The sequence below is a fragment of the Sitophilus oryzae genome, unplaced genomic scaffold, assembly GCF_002938485.1.
Source record: "Sitophilus oryzae breed Bouriz unplaced genomic scaffold, Soryzae_2.0 scaffold_41_pilon_pilon, whole genome shotgun sequence".
Lineage (NCBI taxonomy): Eukaryota > Metazoa > Arthropoda > Insecta > Coleoptera > Curculionidae > Sitophilus > Sitophilus oryzae.
The window spans coordinates 2,792,395-2,811,831 of NW_022146996.1; the positions used below are offsets into that span (position 1 = coordinate 2,792,395).

General features: G+C 32.8%; 1 protein-coding gene across 2 annotated transcripts in view; it reads left to right on the forward strand.

The window, feature by feature from the left end:
• LOC115885780 (brefeldin A-inhibited guanine nucleotide-exchange protein 3) overlaps positions 1-17,893 on the forward strand; it is a 59,064-nt gene extending 41,171 nt beyond the window's left edge. For both annotated transcript variants that reach the window (XM_030904796.1, XM_030904797.1), the window contains exons 20-24: positions 106-1,145; positions 1,205-1,304; positions 2,735-3,156; positions 11,396-11,552; positions 17,091-17,893. In XM_030904796.1, the coding sequence (XP_030760656.1) occupies positions 106-1,145; positions 1,205-1,304; positions 2,735-3,156; positions 11,396-11,552; positions 17,091-17,306 (1,935 nt within the window). In that variant the 3' untranslated portion in view covers positions 17,307-17,893. The remainder of the gene's footprint in view (positions 1-105; positions 1,146-1,204; positions 1,305-2,734; positions 3,157-11,395; positions 11,553-17,090) is intronic.
• The last annotated feature ends 1,544 nt before the right edge of the window (positions 17,894-19,437 follow it).

Genomic DNA, 19,437 nt, shown 5'->3' on the forward strand with positions numbered 1-19,437 from the left:
TATTGGCGTACTTGCTAAGTGGACGAGTCGTGAAAGTGCGCCTTTACACTAACATACGTACTGAATAACATTAAAATTAACTTGTTTTTGTTTTAAATGTTGTAGGGCGATGAGTTTACAAGAAAAGAAACACCATCAGCAACCTTAGCTTTAAAACAAATTCTTCTAATACTGATCGAGTGTATCGCTCAGCCTTGCGAAAATGTTGCCAGATTAGGAACATCTTGTTTACGACATGTGATACTAGGTGTTGGAAAGATCTTAACTGAGAACCAATGGACGATTTTAGTCACAGCCTTACACCGAGCCTGTTATATTAGCTTATGTCCATTGTACCAATTGACGTTAGCTTTCAAAGAAAATTCCGATAGCTTTTATGGCGATTTGGCTACTGTAAAAGTAGCTGCTAGAAAAGATAGCAGCGTAGTAGAAAACGAAAGATTGTATGAGTTGGCTAATCAAGTTTTCTTGATGGCATTTCAAAGAAATTGTGGAAAATGTACTGGAAAAACATGCGAATGTGAAAAAAGTGTTGCTATTGATGATAGAAGTTACGTATTCTTATTATATCCATTTGATTGTAACACGCTACTGAATCCGGACCTGTATACAATAAGAGTGCCGTTTAGGAACTTGGTTGTTGGTATTCTAGCTCATCAAATGCTAATTCAAACGATTTCAAGTGCACTGTTGCAAAATCTAAGACATGTAACGCCAATTTTAAATATACTTCAAATTAATTCCTGCAGTTTAAGAGGAATATTGCCCAAAGTAAACGCCGAGCATGTTTATATGATGTTAAAATGCTTAGAAGTATCCAATTCGAAGGCCAGAGAATTTGATATGCGACCGGGTTTGAAATTCCTGACGCAGAAAGTCGGTAATTTGAACAAGGCTGCTAATTTATACACCCAAGCTAATACATCAGAAGTGGTGCAGATTATTGTCTTAATAGAGTTGTGTTTAGATGGAATAGAAAAATACGAAATAGAGCCTAGAAAGATGAAAGAAATATTGGCCAAAGAAGAAAACGAAGGTGAAGATATTCGAGATATAGTTGAAGAAACAGAGACTCAAGTACTTTGTGACAGAGATTTTGGTTACTTTGAAAAGTTTTTGAGAAGGTTGCATTATAAGTGGGAGAGGTTTGTTCTAATTTACTTATGGTACCTATTAGGATTTTATAAAATACAATAAATTGTAGATTATGCGAGTCATATATTAACTTGACAATAAACATTCCTGAAGAAACTAGAGAGGACTTAGAAGAAGAAATTCAAAATGAGAAAATGGCCGAACCTGAGGTATTTTAATTATGTTTGTTTAAAATGTATAGGAAAAATAATAATGGCGTAGTTATATTATTTAATAATCCTAAAAAAATATTAAGTATTTAATTGAAACACCCACACTTTTATAGACACTTTTATTATACCCCTATAGACACTTTCATTTTTATTATAGTTAAATTGAGTGTAGATATTTTATTTTCTCTCTTCTACTGGCTTAAAACGAACTATAATTGTATCAAATTGGGATTTACAGTATACAGTATACAGGGTGCTACAAATTGGGGGTACGAGCATTGGTATCTCGGTAACCATATAATAGATACGAACATGGTTAAATTGCCTCAAAAGATGCCTTCAAAAAAGTTTCAACAATTTCAAGGATTGCTGGGTTATTTGAAAAAAAAACGGATTTTTTTGAAAATCAAAAAAATAATTACACAATCCCATAGCCACTTTATGAACGCTATTTTATAGTTTTTTTAGATTTTCAAATTAGCTGATAATTTGTGAGACACATAGGCCAATTTATTTTTTTTAAATACGAATCTGCATTTTTTATTTCAGGTTTTGAAAGAATTTGGTCTCTTGAGTACAATGATATGCCACACTTAATATTTTTTTGTTTCTGGCATTTAAACCATTTTTTTTATTTAAACTAATTTCAAGTCCGGTTCAATTTTTTTACATTGAATACGGAAAATCAAATACAATAAAATAATATAAATGTAATATGTATAATACAATCAGTCAAATCGTTTCCCCGGAAGATTGATTGGATATGATGCATGGAGCAGTAAAATGGCTAGAGTTCCTGGACCTATCGCCAAGGGGCGGGAGCATTACTTGACGTTATTTGTAAAAGTGAAATCAATACACCTCCACATTTACAATAAAGAGTACAAAATGCATTCAGAAGTATAAGAAGAAGATCTGTTGAAAGGGCTATACATAAAATTGAACAAAAAATAAATGTGTGCAATAGGGAGGGTGGTAACCCTTTCGAACATTTAGAGCATTAGAAACTAGTTTGTAGAAGTTAATATATTTATAATATCTACTTAATATTATGCATCTTATTAGATCGTACACTGAGATTTCAAATTCACAATAAAAAAAAGTTAAAAATAATATCTTAAAATTGCTGACCTGGATATTATTTATTTGAATCTTTCAATTGGCTCGATTTTCCTTATTCAATATTAATTAGAGCCATCAATATTTGCATAAAAAATTTTGCATTTTCTCAAAAAACTCAGCAATCCTTTTAAAACTTTTTTGATAGCATGTTGGCGAACATCCCAAGGCGCAACTTTGCCCCAATTTAACCGTCTTCGTATCTATTACGGTTTCAGAGATACTAATGCTCGTACCTCGAATTTGTAGCGCCCTGTATATTTCATAAGTACTTATTTTTAATTAGATCAAGTCAATTATGTTTGTAGGTGTTTAAACTCGCAGAGTTTAAACAGCCATACGAAAATGACGATATTAGTACTATAAGCACTGATTCCGAAAGCTACTTAGACAAAGAAGCTCTACCAAACGTTAAAGACGGCGAAAAGATTGAGGACGTAATACCTCCTAAAAAGCCGTTGGTTTCGAGCAAAAGCGTGGATCAGCCTTCACCACCAGTAAAGGAAGTAAGTAAGAAGAAGCACAAGAGTGAAAATGGTTATTCAACTGACGACGAAACCAACGACATGGCAGCTAAAAAATACGAAATGGCCTATGAGAGATACAAAGTGGAGCTAAATTCGATAAAATACGATAGAAATACTTTATTGCAAATGAGAAAATCTACTATTTCCAGTGACAATATCATTTTAAGTTGTACGAGGCCTGGTGATTTAACCAAGTCTTCCAGGTGAGTCTTTTAACAATCATTTTATAATATGTAATATAATTAATAAAAAGAAGCAATTTGCCCGCTAAACATTTGGGTACTACTGGTATAAAAGCAGTTGATCTATGTTTAAATTAGTGTTGAAACGATTACGATTGCTATTATGATTAAAACCGAAATAATCGTACGATTACGATTACGATTATCAAGTAAAAAACGGAGAAATATATATTTCATATAATTTATAAAACAAACTAACGAAAAAAGATACAAACTGAAAATAAAATATAGGTTCAAAACAAAAACATTTAAAATCTAAGATAAATAAGCAAAATTAAGTCCTAGTCCTGTTTTTGGTATAACATAATATAATTTAATATTGAAAATTAAGAGATATTAAATTTTTATTAAGAAAACATAACATTTTTAAGTTTTCAGAACCCAGTCGATTTCTCTTCGGAGTTTGAATGTTTCCTGCTGTAGAAAACAATCTTTCTGACTGGACAGAGGATGGTTTGAATGACAAATATTTCTGTGCCAACTTATTAAGGTTTGGATACAAAGAGTTTTCAGACCAGTACTTGAAGACATCTGCTGAATGATCTAAATTAGGCGCCTTTAGGTATCTTTCAATCTCTTCTTTAAAACCAGTGACTGAAAACAACAAAAAACATTACTTGAAGCCAAAGGCAGAGTATTCTTTAATTAATTTCAAAATATATTTTTTAAAATTTTTATGGAAGAAAATCTATATTGTACTGACCAGAAAAAATTTGCTGGCTTGGAAAAAAAACAGTGGCTTTTCCATTTCTTGACAAATGTCCCATATTCCATCTCGCGTAGAAGCCTCTGTTACTGGAGGCTTAAGTCCAATCTCTGGCACTTCCTCTATAGGGTCATTTTCCAAGGCAGATGTTGATAATAGAAGTTTTTTCGCATTTTCAATTGTTAGGTTATGTATAAACACCCATGCTTTATACCGAGGATCGAGAATAGTGGCCAAGATATAATTTTTATTTTCTTCGAGGTCACTAAACCTCTGAGTCAAGTGATGTTTCAAATTATCAACTATAATTTTTAAACTATCCTTCTGTTGGATTCTATCCCTTCCTCCCATCCTTTACCCGAAAAACCTTAGTGGGTACGTAGCCGTAGTCGAATACGCAGCGTGACAAGATCGGCCGAGTACACAGTGTACACCTCCAAGCGCGCGCTATCCTCAAGTGTTTTATAAGCAAAAAATCAACAGGTACGAGTACAAGAATAAAGGTGAGTGAAAATTAATGAAAATCATGAAAATAATGAATACCTCAAAATTTTATGGCGATTTAACGCTAATGAGCCCATTCAAGAATACAAACTTACTCGCGTTACTTTTGGTTTAAGCTGTAGCCCATTTTTAGCCATTCGAGTTATAAAACAAATTGCTTTAGAAAATTTAGTAAAATATCCCGAAGCATTAAAGATTTTAGATATGGATACGTATGGCGATGATATTATATCTGGTTGCGATTCTCTTTCTCTTGCTATAAAAATTCAACGCGATCTCATTTCTATACTCAAACACAGCGGTTTTGAACTTAGAAAATGGACTTCGAATAGCTCAAATTTTCTTTCTCAGTTATCTCCAAATGAATGCAAAATTGATTCTTCTCTCTCTTTAAATATAAATTCTCTTTCTTCCTCTAAAGTTCTAGGACTAAACTGGAATCCCTCTACAGATGAATTTTTCTTTGATTCACCAGCGTTGTCCTTGACAAACAAAATCTGTAACAAACGCAATATTCTTTCACAACTCGCAAGCATATTCGATCCATTCTGTGGCATGTGAGTTCCTCTCACTCTTCACCTAAAACTGATTATACAAGATTTGTGGAAGTTAGGTATACATTGGGATGATCTGCTCCCAATAACATTGCTACTTCTTGGTATCAACTCGTTCAAGAATTACCTTGCATTTTCTCTCTCAAAGTTACTCGATATTTTCTCACTCTCAAATATTTATCCCTGGAAGTACATGGTTTTTGTGATGCCAGTGAAAAAGGCTATTGTGCAGTAATTTATTTCAGGATAATTCTTCCAGATAACTCTGTAAAAACAAATTATGTCTGCGCTAAAGGCAAAGTAGCTCCACTCAAAAAAATCTCAATTCCAAGACTGGAACTCTGTGCAGCCTTACTTCTGACCAGGTTAATTGATTTCGTTAGAACTTCTCTTACTAATAAACTTATTAATGTTAGTACGATTATATGGTCCTACTCGATGGTTGTTTTACATTGGCTTAGAAGTGAACCATATAAGTGGAACACCTTTGTGAGCAATCGAGTTTCCCAAATTCAAGAGAAATTACCTCCTTCTTGTTGGCGTCATGTAGTCTCCAAAGACAACCCCGCTGATCCAGGTTCTCGTGGTCTTCAACCTAGCGAGTTACTCGACAATGCCTTATGGTGGGCGGGACCTCCATGGCTAAGCCAACCGGATCTTATTGGCCGCAATCAATTTTTACTTTCCCTGAAACTGAAGAAGAACAACGAAAAGTTATATTGACATGTACTTCACAGCCCTCATTGTTTGATACTCTCTTTGAAAAGTTCTCTTCTTTCTCTAAAATTATAAATATTGTCACGTTTTGCAGACGCTTTCTCTATAATACTCGACATTCTAAATCTCGTAAAACCTCTCCTCTCTCGAAATTTGAAATAAATGAAACTCTAGAATGTATTATTAAATGTGTTCAATCACAATATTATGCTAGGGAAATTCTCTTAATAAATAATTGCAAATCTCTACCTAAATACTTAAGAAAATTGACCCCCTTTATCGACACCAATGGAATTCTTAGAGTTGGTGGTCGCTTGCGCAATGCTTCTCTAAATTTCTCTCAAAAACATCCCGCACTCTTACCCAATAATCATAAATTTACTACTCTACTCATAGAATATACTCATAAACTCTATTTGCATCCCGGTCCCCAAACTCTTCACTATATTCTCGCTCAACAATACTGGATTGTTTCTGCTAGAAAAACAATTCGTAGTGTTCTCTTTAAATGTCCTCAATGCTTTCGCGCTAATCCAGTAATGCCTCAGCCTCCTATTATGGGAGATATTCCTGCTGTAAGACTTTCTCAAGTAAAACCTTTCTCTGAAGTTGGATGCGACTATGGTGGTCCATTCTCTTTATTAAGATATCGTGCACGAGGTGCTAAGTCCTGTAAAGCCTATATTTGCTTATTTGTGTGCATGGCCACGAAAGCTTTGCACTTAGAACTGGTTTCCGACCTTTCCTCCGAGACTTTTCTGGGTGCAATGCGTCGATTCATTTCTCGTAGAGGTCGCTGCAATCATATTTATTCCGATTGTGGAACGAACTTTGTCGGAGCTTCTAGAGAACTGATTAATATGCTAAAATCCGCCGCTGAGCAAGAACAAATTTCCTGGCACTTCAATCCTCCAAGCGCGCCTCATTTTGGTGGCCTGTGGGAAGCAAGAATAAAGTCTGTAAAAACTCACATTAAAAGGGTCATTGGTGACCAATTGCTCACGTATGAGGAATTTTATACGCTACTGGTTCAAATAGAAGCAGTGCTTAATTCTCGTCCATTGTGTCCACAAAGCTCTGATCCTAATGATTTGTCAGTTCTTACTCCAGGACATTTTTTAACCCTAGAGCCGTTAAACGCCCCTCCGAAAGATGATCTTTCCGGGATAAAATTAAATCATCTCTCTCGCTGGCAGTTGATATCACGCTTGCACCAAAGCTTTTGGAGCCGATGGTCTAAAGAATACCTTCAAACACTTTTACAAAGAGCTAAATGGAATGGCTCTACTATTCCAATAGAAATAAACTCGGTTGTTTTAATAAAGGATGATAATCTTATTCCGCTCAAATGGAGCATTGGAAGAGTCTTAGAGATTCACCCGGGCCATGATCGTGTTACACGCGTGGTTACTTTAAAAACAGCCAAAGGCATTCTTAAAGACCAGTGACAAAGATATGCCCACTGCCTTACTGCAAATCTGAAAAGTAAAATTTACTCTCTAAAAAACATAATCGCAAAAAAACATAATCGCAAAAAAAACATAATCGCAAAAAAAAACATAATCGCAAAAAAAAACATAATCTCATTATAAACATAATTCACATCTCTTATTTAATTACTTTACTCTACTCTATAACAAATGTAAACTCTCTTAATATTTAATTAAATTACACTCATGCATTAACCCCAATAATGCATTTTTCTAAATTTCCTCTAAATTTAACTCCATAAATTTCACTCTTACTTTCTTTTAAACATAACGCATTTTTTCACTTTTTTTTTTTACTTTACTATTCTCAAACGAAAATGGAAAATATTTCATTTTGGTGGGCGGTATGTTGGATTCTATCCCTTCCTCCCATCCTTTACCCGAAAAACCTTAGTGGGTACGTAGCCGTAGTCGAATACGCAGAGTGACAAGATCGGCCGAGTACACAGTGTACACCTCCAAGCGCGCGCTATCCTCAAGTGTTTTATAAGCAAAAAATCAACAAGTACGAGTCCAGAACGGGAATAAAGGTGAGTGCCCACAGTCCTGATACATTAACTCACCCTAATGAACTGAGCCCCTTAATTCTCGCCCGTAACACCTTCTCTTTATCCAAAGATTGTTTATTGAGCATTTTAAAAAGTGAATTTACCAATGGGATTGCATCGGCTAATGTAACTTGATCTTTGCTGAGTGCCCTTGTAACATCATTAAAGTAGGGCAATAGCTTAACTACTTGTTCAACTAGGATCTACTGACGGGTACTGAGATCATATTGACATTTAAGTTTAGGGAGTACAGCTTGAATTGCGATGCATTGTTCATTCAATCTGTCTAACATTGCATATGTAGAGTCCCATCTAGTTGGGACGTTAGAGGTAGACGTTTCAGGTAGATTGGAGATTAGGACGTTTCAGGTAGATTGTAATTTTTCTGTGCTTCTTGGAGTATCTTTAAAGCTTTACTGACTGAAATGTCCTACTATTTTTCTAGCTATAATTATAGTTTCCTTTATGTCATCGTCTGTAAATATGGCACCCTGAAAATAAAGTAAATAAATAAATCATTCATCTAGGTATAATTTCAGTTTTTTCTAATTTCTCACCTCTAATACAAGTTGCAACGAATGAGCCATACAAGTGACATGGTCTATTTGTGGAAATTTTGCCATCGCAGTAAGCATATTCCGAGCATTATCAGTTATTATTACTTTAAATTTATCCATAATTCCCCAGTCAGTTAAGGCTTTGAGCAAATTGTCAGCAATATTATCTCCAGTATGAGTGTCACCTTCGAATGGCATTACTTCAACGCAAAAATTACGAGGAACAAAATTATTATCCCATCCATGAGCTGTTATGCTTATAAAATCATTAATATTAGAAGATACATCACTGGTTCACAAGTCCGATGTTACGCACAAATATGAAATATTTTCTAATACGCTCTTTACTTTTGTTTTTGCCCTGGTATACATATCTGGAATTATTGTTTGTGTAATGTGTGTTCTAGAAACCATTTCATATTGCGGACAAAGTTTTTTAATGAGTCTGTGGAATCCAATTTTATTGACATGGTCCAAAGGTTCCATGTCCACACATATTTCCTGAGCAATAAGCTGCGTTATTTCTTTTGCTCTTGGATCGCTGACATCATATTTCTGTGCTCTAGAAAGCACCAGTGGAATGGTGGCTTGTTTATTTTTTTGTAGAGATGGACCAGGTTCTGCAAAAGAACCCTATTTGTACTTTCTTTATTTCATTCTAGATTAGAAAAAAAACAATTCAAATACTGGTGAAGCCAGCACTACTTAAAAGTCTATCCCATTATCGGAGGACAACAACATGTTGTATACAGCTTTAATTTAATTAATTTTACATTTTATTGACACAAAATATCATTAACGAAAATAAAGTATTACATCTCATACTCCTATAAGTTACAAAACGTACTAAAAGATGTCCTTACCTGAAATGATTTGTTCAGACGAAATACTTTTAGACTTGTTAATCTCACTTTCATGAAAACGTTTTACGTGCTCCCACATATTAGTTGTTGTATATCCTTTTAGGCCAGCTTTTTTCCCTCCTCTAGAAATTTCACGAATGCAGTATTTACACCTTGCCTTATTTGGATTATCCGCTACTTTTATAAAATGTCGCCACACATCACTTCTTTCTGGTTTATTCCTTGACTCCATTGCAAAATAAAACAACTCCGTAATACCTGCGCGGTGAAACCCTTGATATATGATTTAAAACTAAAACCCTTGTTTATAATCAAGGCTAAAACGTTTTTGTCTTTACAACCGCGTACGCCGTAACCACAGGCCGTAACACAGTCAAAATAATCGATATTTTCGCATTCCTCGCATCGAGGTGTCCTTATAGCGCATGGCTTAGTTGCCGGGGAATTACCAGTGGTTTTAAAACTTTTCATATTACAATAATCGTATCAATAATCGTATATAAAATCGGCGGTTACGATTAATCGGAAAAATCTAATAATCGGCGGTTAATCGTAATCGGAATTGGAATCGTTTCAACACTAGTTTAAATACAGTAATAGAGAAAAATTCACAGAAACTAATTTTTTAGTTGCTCTATACTCAAATATGTTGTTTGATCATTATTTTTTTATTTAAATATGATTTAGACTTTTTGTTCGAGTAATTAGCCTTAAATTCCGACGAAATTATTTTAATAGGAACGCTAAGAGATAAGAAAATATATTATTTGCATTGATACATGGTCAAAACCAAACTAAACCAACCAAAACTAATAAAAACCATTGGCTTTAAACAGTTAGGTAGTTAAAAAAACGCTTAAAAAAGTTAAAAGAATATTAAATATATTATTATCTTATTTTATTTATATTATTAATTAAAAATCTCCAACAACATTCCGGTTTAGCAACACATTGTATATTAAATAGTCACAATTAATGTAAATTCAATTAAATGGTTGCAGAAAAACGATAATAATGTAAGCGGCTAACAAGAATTTTTAAACACATTTTTATTGTCCGTGTTATAAACTCTTTATACCCACCCTAAAAGCAAATACCGGGTGCGTCTCAAAAGTGGTTCACCCTTATAACTTTTTTATTTTTTCAGATAAAAAATCGAGATTTGGTATGTTAGTATATGACATAAATTAGGATTGATTGACGTATTCAATTCTTTTCGGCCACTTCCTGTTTCACCGGAAATGACTCAACTTCTGATTTATAAATGGCACCCTCGGTATTTTTTATTTTATTCGATAGAAAATGATACTCTGAATAGAATGACATATCGTATGTTAACTTTTGACATTTTCGAATATGGTTTATTTGAAATTGCAACATGCGATTCATAACGACAATTTGACTCGAAATACCAAATGTGTGGTACCAAATTATTCGTAAAAAATGGATTTTTCAAATATGCTAATGAGCCACCCTTGTTTCATTTGAAAAATTGAGATATGATTAAAAATACGATTTGAGCATCTTTTAACCGGCCAGGACAAGACACGAAAAACATTAGACGATTAAATCTATTTTTCCAATGCTCGTTGATTAAAAATTAGTCTTTTTAACACAGCCATGCAACTCCAGATTGAAATTTAAAATACGAGAGAATATCAAAATTTTACATGTGATATGTCATTCTATTCAGAATGTCGTTTTCTATAGAATAAAGTAAAAAAATACCAAGGGTGCCATTTAAAAATCAAAAATTGTAGTCATTTTCGGTGAAACAGGAAGTGGAAAAGAATTGAATACGTCATCAATCCTAATTTATGTCATATACTAACATACAAAATCTCGTTTTTTTATCTGAAAAAAAAATTAAAAATTATAGGGGTGAACCACTTTTGAGACGCACCCGGTATATTTCGTGCCACTGTTGTTAGACGGTTAAAACTCTTAAAAAAGACCTAGCAAGCCGAAACATATGTGGAGATAAAATACTCTCCTTTCATTAAATTTGAAACACATAAAAGCCTGTTTCATTAAAATATTAATATAAAAAAAATGAAATTCGTTATAGTATTTATTAGTAGTAGTACGGTTTGATCAATTTTTTTAAGCTGTGCTTTGACCTTGACGCTTAAAAAAATAATATAAATTTCCATAACAATTATTTATTTGGCATCATACAAAAAATGCTTGACCATTAAACTTTTTGATCATATTGCGAGTCATATTGTATATTGTTAACCATTATACCAATATCAATTTAGTTGTCAATTATGGACCGAGGATGGTAAAATTAACGGAAACCGGAGACTTTTTGTCGGAAACAGTCCTAAGCTAAATCCGTTTATGCCATCTACAATACCTCCCCCACAACCGGTACCACCAGAAATACAACAGCAGCGAGCTTTAAGCATTTGTAAGGTAAGTACCATACCATCAAAAATACAAATGGCGTGACAATATCTTTTAAAATGTGGATCTCTATGTATCATTTATTATAAATTTATAACTTAACTTGTCAAAGAAAATTCAAATGATAAAAACACGTCAACTTTTTCTTTCAATGTTAATCTTGATCAGCGATGGCCCGTGAGTTCTGAAAGAGGATGGTGACAGTCACAGTCTATCCTTCTAGTTTTTATGCTACAAAAGACGTCATTATTTAATTGTACACAGTGTAATGTAGAAAATGTTAATTATAAACAATTTTTAAAAAATTTAATAAAAAATATTTTCTACACCGTACAGGACGTCCCAAACTGAGCGTTAAATTTTCTGTAAAATTTTATGAATTTTGATATCTAACACTTTATACCTAATATTAATCGTTTTAGAGAAAAAAATATTATTTAAAATTTTTGGAGGAAAAGAACTGTCAGAAAAATATGTATAGCCTAAACGACAAAGTTACTGATTACCACAACCACTGTGGCTATCTATTTCAAAAATTAAATTAATTGTTCGAATATCATATAATATTGGCCGTAGCTGTCATGGAATTGAGTGATTAAAAAATTATCATAAATCATTTGTTTCATATGGAAACCCACTTTTTTTTATTTCACTAGTGAAAAAATTTTTCAATTCATTACTTTTTGATTATACATGTTATATCTAATTTGCTTATACCTAAAATAATTTTTTTTAAGTTATTTAAGATTTAGTCTTAAAGCTTAATAATTTCTCGATTTTATCTAGTTTTCTTTGACATTAAGTGTCAAACCATCCCACAATTTATTTCCTTTCGTTAAAAAACTAATTATTTTAATTTCGTATATTATAAATACTGACGATAAAACTATGTGTATTTATAAAAATATATCTCGTATTTTAGTGATAGCTAATGGCAATATGACATGGCCAGATATAGTTTTACATCACGTGACATTTAAAGTCATAAGCTACTGGCACAAATTACCTCTACTGGTTAAAACACAAAAAGATATAACTAAATCTTAAATAACAAGAACGATTTATTTTAGGTATAGGAACATGTCTAATCAAAAAGTAACGAATTAAAAAACATTTTCACTAGTGTAATAAAAAAGTGGGTTTCCATTTGGAAAAAAAAAATATTTATGATAATTTTTTAATAGCTCAATTCCATGACAGCTACGAACAATTTAATTTTTGAAATAGATAGCGACATGTCTTCTCTTTATACCAGAGTGGCTGTGGTAATCACTAAATTTATCGTTTAGGCTATACAGATTTCTTTAACAAGCAGTTTTTTCCCTCTAAAAATTTTAAATATTTTTTTTTCTCAAAAACGGTTAATGTTAGGTATAGAGTGTTTGATATTAAAATTCATAAAATTTTACAGAGAATTTAATTATGTAATAAAAAATGAGAGTACCTACCCATTTAAAATAAGAAACTTATAAGAAGACAAGGAAAGAGAGGGGAGAGCTAACACGCATATTCTCCAGTGAAAAATTTTTGAGGCCAAAATTTGATGGGCGGCCATACTTTGGTGACAAGATATCGAGGTGACGCCAAGCGAATTTTTAGGTTTTTTGTGAATACCGTTTTGTTTTAAATTTATAAACTGTGTTGTTTAGTATGGTGAGATGTTCAGCGTATGGCTGCAAAGGCTGAAGCGAGAAAAAAGTGACTGGAATTACATTTTACAGGTAAAAGTCGATACATAACTTTTGTTATGTAGTCATAAAATGTACATTTTTTTCATTATAGCAGTAAAAATATGTAAAATGCTTTTAATATGTTTTGTACCACATCCAAACCAAACTATTTTTAATAATTCCTGTATTATAATTAATGTGTGAAACTAAAAATAATGCTACTCAGCATGGGTTTCTCCAGTGGCGTAGGGAATTATAATAAGAGAAATACAATTTCTGCAATAAACATTTTTTTATATATTTAAATGTAAAAAAATGTATAAAGTATTTTGTTATCAAATATGTAAAATAATTGTAAACTATAAAAAAAATTCTAGTGATAAAAAATCTATATGTATAGCTGTTATATAAAACTTAAATTTACCTGCCAAGACTTGCTGGGGATGGACAAACTTGTGGTGGGCTACTTGTTACTACATATATTTTTTTAAATATTCGTTCAAAAAATTTGCTAATTTATGTGTATAATAAGAGTTTCAGTGAGTAATTAATACAAATTTAAAAATAAATAAAATAACACAAAGCTTCTAGAATTGTTTATTTTTTTGTGGAAAATTAGAATATTCTTATGATTGAAGGTAACAAATATTAAAAATTACATTATTCATTGAATCCGTACGCAAGAGTGAAGGGGATTGGATAGATTCATTATTATACACTATGTTCGAAAAAAAAAAACGATGTCCAGTTGGCTTGTAAATGACGATCGACGACATTCCTCAGATAATTTTACATATAAAATGTCAGCGATCTTCATTTCACAGTCATCGCTGACGTCGTCTTTTCGATGTCGTTTTGTATAGTTTTTATGTAATTTTATATGTAGAATTATATAGGGAATGTCATCGATTGTAATTTACAAGCCAACTGGACGCCTTTTTTTTCGATCATACGGTATAATAATTAATCTAGCCAATCCCCTTCACACTTGCTTACAGATTCAATGAATAATGTAATTTTTAATTTCCAAACAAACAAGACGCCGTTTTTTTTCGATCATACGGTATATATGTATATAGACGTATAAAACATATGTATTTACATTATTTTTTATTTAATTATACATTATACACACGTTAATAAATAAATAATTGTCTTGATAATCAGTCCACTGTGACTGTTAAATAAATTTTGCATTATCGACTTAGATATTCTAATATTATAAAGGTGAGACTATAAAATACAAAATTGTATATACATTACTCAAAAATGAACGATATATTAGTTTACGTTTTAATAAATATTTTGTATCGTCTAGGTACAAGCTAATTTCTGATGTTACGCCATTGGAGAATTTCGCGTGGTGACAAGTGGCCTCACTTTCAGCTGCCGTGTTACCTGTCCCCTCTCTTTCCTTGTCTAAGATAAGAAAGTTCTGTCAACTTCCGGTATTTCCAGAAGTGCCGCCATATTGAAAATATTTTTAAACGATAGATAAAAAAAAACTATGATGTGCAAAAAATATCCGATGTAGATATTGTGATTCTCTAGAAACTTCTAATGCACGCTCAGCCGGGGACACTCTGTATATTCCGCCACTTACCATTTGTTTTCATGGCATCATATCTAAAACCATCAGGCCTTATTAATTAATAGGTTAATATCTCTGGTTAATATTGATGGTAGTGCATTTCAATAGATTTTTCATATTTTGTTACAACAATCACTACAGAATTTTTTTACTTTCCCCACTTCAAACTCTCTTCTTGACTAACGTTGTTTAACTTCGGTAATCGAGTGGGAATCAATATGTGGACGAAGCTGGATATTTGCCGTAAAAAATAATCAAATTTATCTTTTATAGGCTATATTATGTTTGGTTTTAATAATTCATAAAAATATTTTGAAATTTAAGTTCTATTTTTTGCTGTAGTGCAGTGGCGGACTAAGCCTGTCGGGGGCCCGGGGCGGCAAAGCTAAATGTGGCCCCCTGTCTGCACATTTTTTAAAGATTGAATGACGTATGAATAATGGTTGACAAATTTCAAGTATTTATATATTGTACTAATTGTAATAAAAATCGATATATATATATACAGGGTGCCACAGAAATAAGTGCAAGTATTTTAAGGGGTGTTAGATAAAAGAACCATATTTTTTCTTTATCGTTTTTCAAATAAGTCCAAAATATCGGAGTTATTTTACTTTGAAAATATACAAAGAAAAATTTTGCTCTTGTAAATTTGTTCTTGTAAACTTAATCTTATACCTATGTTGTCATATTAACAAGAAATTATGTTTTTTAACTAAAAACTAAAAAAATTCACGAAGTTTTCAATTATTTTTTCTCAAAAAAAACGTGTTTCTGGGGTTGAACTATACTACCATAAAATACTTGTACTTATTTCTGGGACACCCTGTATATTACAGTCAGTATGTCCCCGGATTGTCTTTACAAGAGGAAAAACTTTTTAATTATTGACTTTTTGAAAAAAATGCGTTCTTCATAAGAATTTTTGGTTGTTGTAAAATGGCGTTTATAATTTTCTAAATATCCATACCATTTTAGAAAAAATAAAAAAAAACATAAAAATGTAGTTTTTAATGGAATTTTCCCCCCCAAAAAAATCCTAAAAAAACTAAAAGTCCTAAACATTAAAACGCTATGGTAATATAATTTCGATTTCATTTTTTGATAGATCGTTATAATTCATTTTGATTAACGTCATATTTTTTGATGTAAAAGTATAACATTTTCCGATAACTATTATCACCCTTTCCGTAGCATTGAACTAAATAAAATTTGTGCTTCTTTAGCATTTTAAAAGAGCAAAAAATATAACTTTAATTAAAATTCTGTCAATAATAATCTATTAAAAAATTATCACGAAATTATATTACCATAGAAAGGCGTTTTATTTTTACTAGTTCAAAAATTCAACTACATTTTCATGTTTTTTTATTTTTCTCTAAAACGGTATGGAAATTTGGAAAAGTATAAACAACAATTACCATTTTAGAACAAGCAAAAAATTTTATGAAGACAATCCGCGGACATACTGTAGATATAAATACGTTATTCATCGGCAGTGCCGTTCTTACGTAGGGACCCGACGCGCGACGGGCCCCGACGCGCGACGGGCCCCGACCTAAGAATTAAGGGCCCCCTCGAGGGCCCCAGCTTCAAAAAGGTATCAAAAACGATAACATCATTTTTTTAAAGCTTATAATAATACATTTAAATTGAAAAACGAATGCAATTTGACGTAATAAAACAATCCCCGAGCGAATGTTTACATATATTTAATGGCAATATATGATGACAAAGTGATGGGAATACCGGTTCCACATATATGCCGCGTTACTTTCGCGACCGTTCCAGGTAAATACCGCGATTTTGTAAGGGGCCCCTTACAAAATCGCGGTATACTCCTATATATGTCCAAGAATAAATAATAATTATTCGAATATAAAAAATAATAATTAGGTACATATTCGATATTCTAAACAAAGAAAATTACCCCTTGATTTAATTTCGTAAATAGAAAAATGCCAATGACAATTACTGTGGGGCCTAATAATTGATAATTAAGTAAATATCTGCTTCCATTTACATATACTGTGTTTAGTTTGCGTATACTTATGGTTTGCATACTCTAACTACAAATTGCTTTATAACTACTGAACACATATTGGCCTGTTTGCCAGTTGAATAAAAAATTACTTATTAAGATTTGGAGGCCCCCTAGAAGAAGAGGCCCGGGGCAGACCGCCCCTTCCGCCCCCCCCCCCCCCCTTAGTCCACCACTACTGTAGTGTAAATGAAAAAAATAGTTTGGTTAGATATTGATATCTAATTCGAATTGTTCAATTTTAGGATGCAGAAGCATATAAAACGACTAAAATAGAAACCATGGAGGCCTGCCTAGAGCTACTAACAAGCTTATCTTCAGAAAAATTATCTCCTTTGGCTTCCATATTAAAGCAAGGCGCAGTGTTATTGATTGGAGCTCAGGATGAAAAAATAAAGAAGGCAGCAGAGATTCTCTTACAAAGAATGAATATATCATACGTAGATCATGACAACTATTAATCTTACACAAATCGCATGCCAAGCTTAGTTATCAACGCAAAAGCCTGGGTATTTTAGTTTACTAATCAAGTAATGACTGTAAGAGTAAGTTCAGTAGGTTACTTATTAGGAGACACAATTAATGTGGAAAAATGTATATTGTTTGCGCACAAACAAATATTACTGGGTTAAAAGTCCAGGTTACTCTGCAGACACAACATTCTTGGTGGTTCTTTCTTGCTATTAAGGGACCGCCATATGCCGGAGCACTGCAAGACCTATATCTGATATCAATTAAACTTTTAGTTACGTAATCGGGGGCGTAATTTTTAAATTCATTGTTGCCAACCATGGATATATTCGGCGCCGGTCTAACTAACTGGAATTTAAATTTCGCGCTGGGGATTGAAGTGGTAGCTCTGCTGTAAAAAATGTCAAGTTGCTACATTTATTTATGTATTTCCTGACATTGTCATTCGTTTTGACACTTTAGTTTAGTATTTGAGTTTTTGGTTGAAATAAATAGTGTTGTGATACTTGAAGCTTGAAAATGTTTCCTAGCAGACCTTGCCGTTGAACATTGTTCTTTTTAGGAACTCTTTTAGTGCGAAGTGTACAAGATAGCTTAATAACCGTAAAAAAATCATCGCAACTTTATTACAATATTTTGAACGCGAAAGCAGTAGTAAGGCCCTTTATGTCCCTTAAGTGCTGTTAAGAAAGTAAGTTTTGTTGATGTAAATAATAACTGTTTATATATTTATAATTAATTTATTATTGTTTTCTAAAATGTTAAAATGTTTTGATTAAAAGAAAATATGTAACAGTGGGCATCGCTGTGGTGGTCAAGCTTAAAGCTGTGGCGGTCAGACTAAAAGTTGATTTGGTATGAACTGTATTGGGTTTCTCCTTTTGCTATGTCTGCACCCAGTCTCCTATCCGTGTTCGCCACAGTAGTTTGTGAAGGATCTTAATCGTATGGGAGCATATTTATTCCAGTTCTAGTCATGCATTCTAGTGTGCTATTTCAGGATCATCCCGGCAAAGTAGATATTTCCTTGACACAGACTGATCTTGTTCAGGTGGCACTTGATAGCCATATGCCCTGTAAAGAGACCTGCTGTAATCAGCAACTTACTGTTGCTGAGAATTAGCTGTTTGTGGTTTCAGAATTTTATTGCTTTGTGGTTTCAGAATTGAGTTTTTGTATGAAGGCTTTGAGAATGATTCCCAGACGAGTCTTTTTATCGAGACATCCCTAATTTAATATAAAAATATGACAACTCCGGAAGCAGTATCAATTTAAGAAACCAAAACATGAATAATGACAGATTGACGGCGCGCGCGAATGTTTGAAAAGCAAAAAGAAGAGAGTCGACAACCAGCTTTAGAATGGTGTGCATCGCTTCTGATGGCGGAAGAAGTCGATAGTCTCGATTTCAACAAATGCCATGGAACAAGGGCTGCCTTTTATAGCCTTATTTAAATAACTTGCTTGCTTCTTTGCACAATTTAAATAGAAATAAATTGTTGATTTCGGTTAGAGTTAACCTTGATTTTTATGCGTCCGTTATCCGTTGATACGATGCTCCGACGGCGCTATGATAGGTTATAGCGTTTTCGCGCCACTTTTCATCCGTAAATTTTTACTCCAATGTTTACGGTAACGGACGTTTTGATACTTTTGACAAATTTAATCTAACCTTAATAAACAAAAAATAGTTAAAGAGTCGGGAAAACGAGAATTTTAAGAAAGCTGGTTCTTTAATATTGTCCCCAAGCTATGTCGCGACAATATATCTTTTACTATGCTCTCCTGACTAGTCATGACCAGAGAGAACATTAATAACTAAAGTGAGAGAGACCGGTTAACGTTAATTTTTGAAGACTGTGTTAGTGGCGCGGCCTTTGGCGTCTAACCCGAACTATGAGCGTATTATCGATATAGTAGGTTGCATTCATACCTATATACAGGCGCCAAAAATTTAAAATTTGTATATTTGAACCGAATCTTAATCTTTCAAGTTTATAATAAGAAATCTTCGTAGTTTTTTTAGATTATTTTCTTGACAACGAAAATTTATTATTAGACTTTAAAGCAATAAAACCTATAAATACAATACTGTGTAGGAACATAATAATTTATTTAACT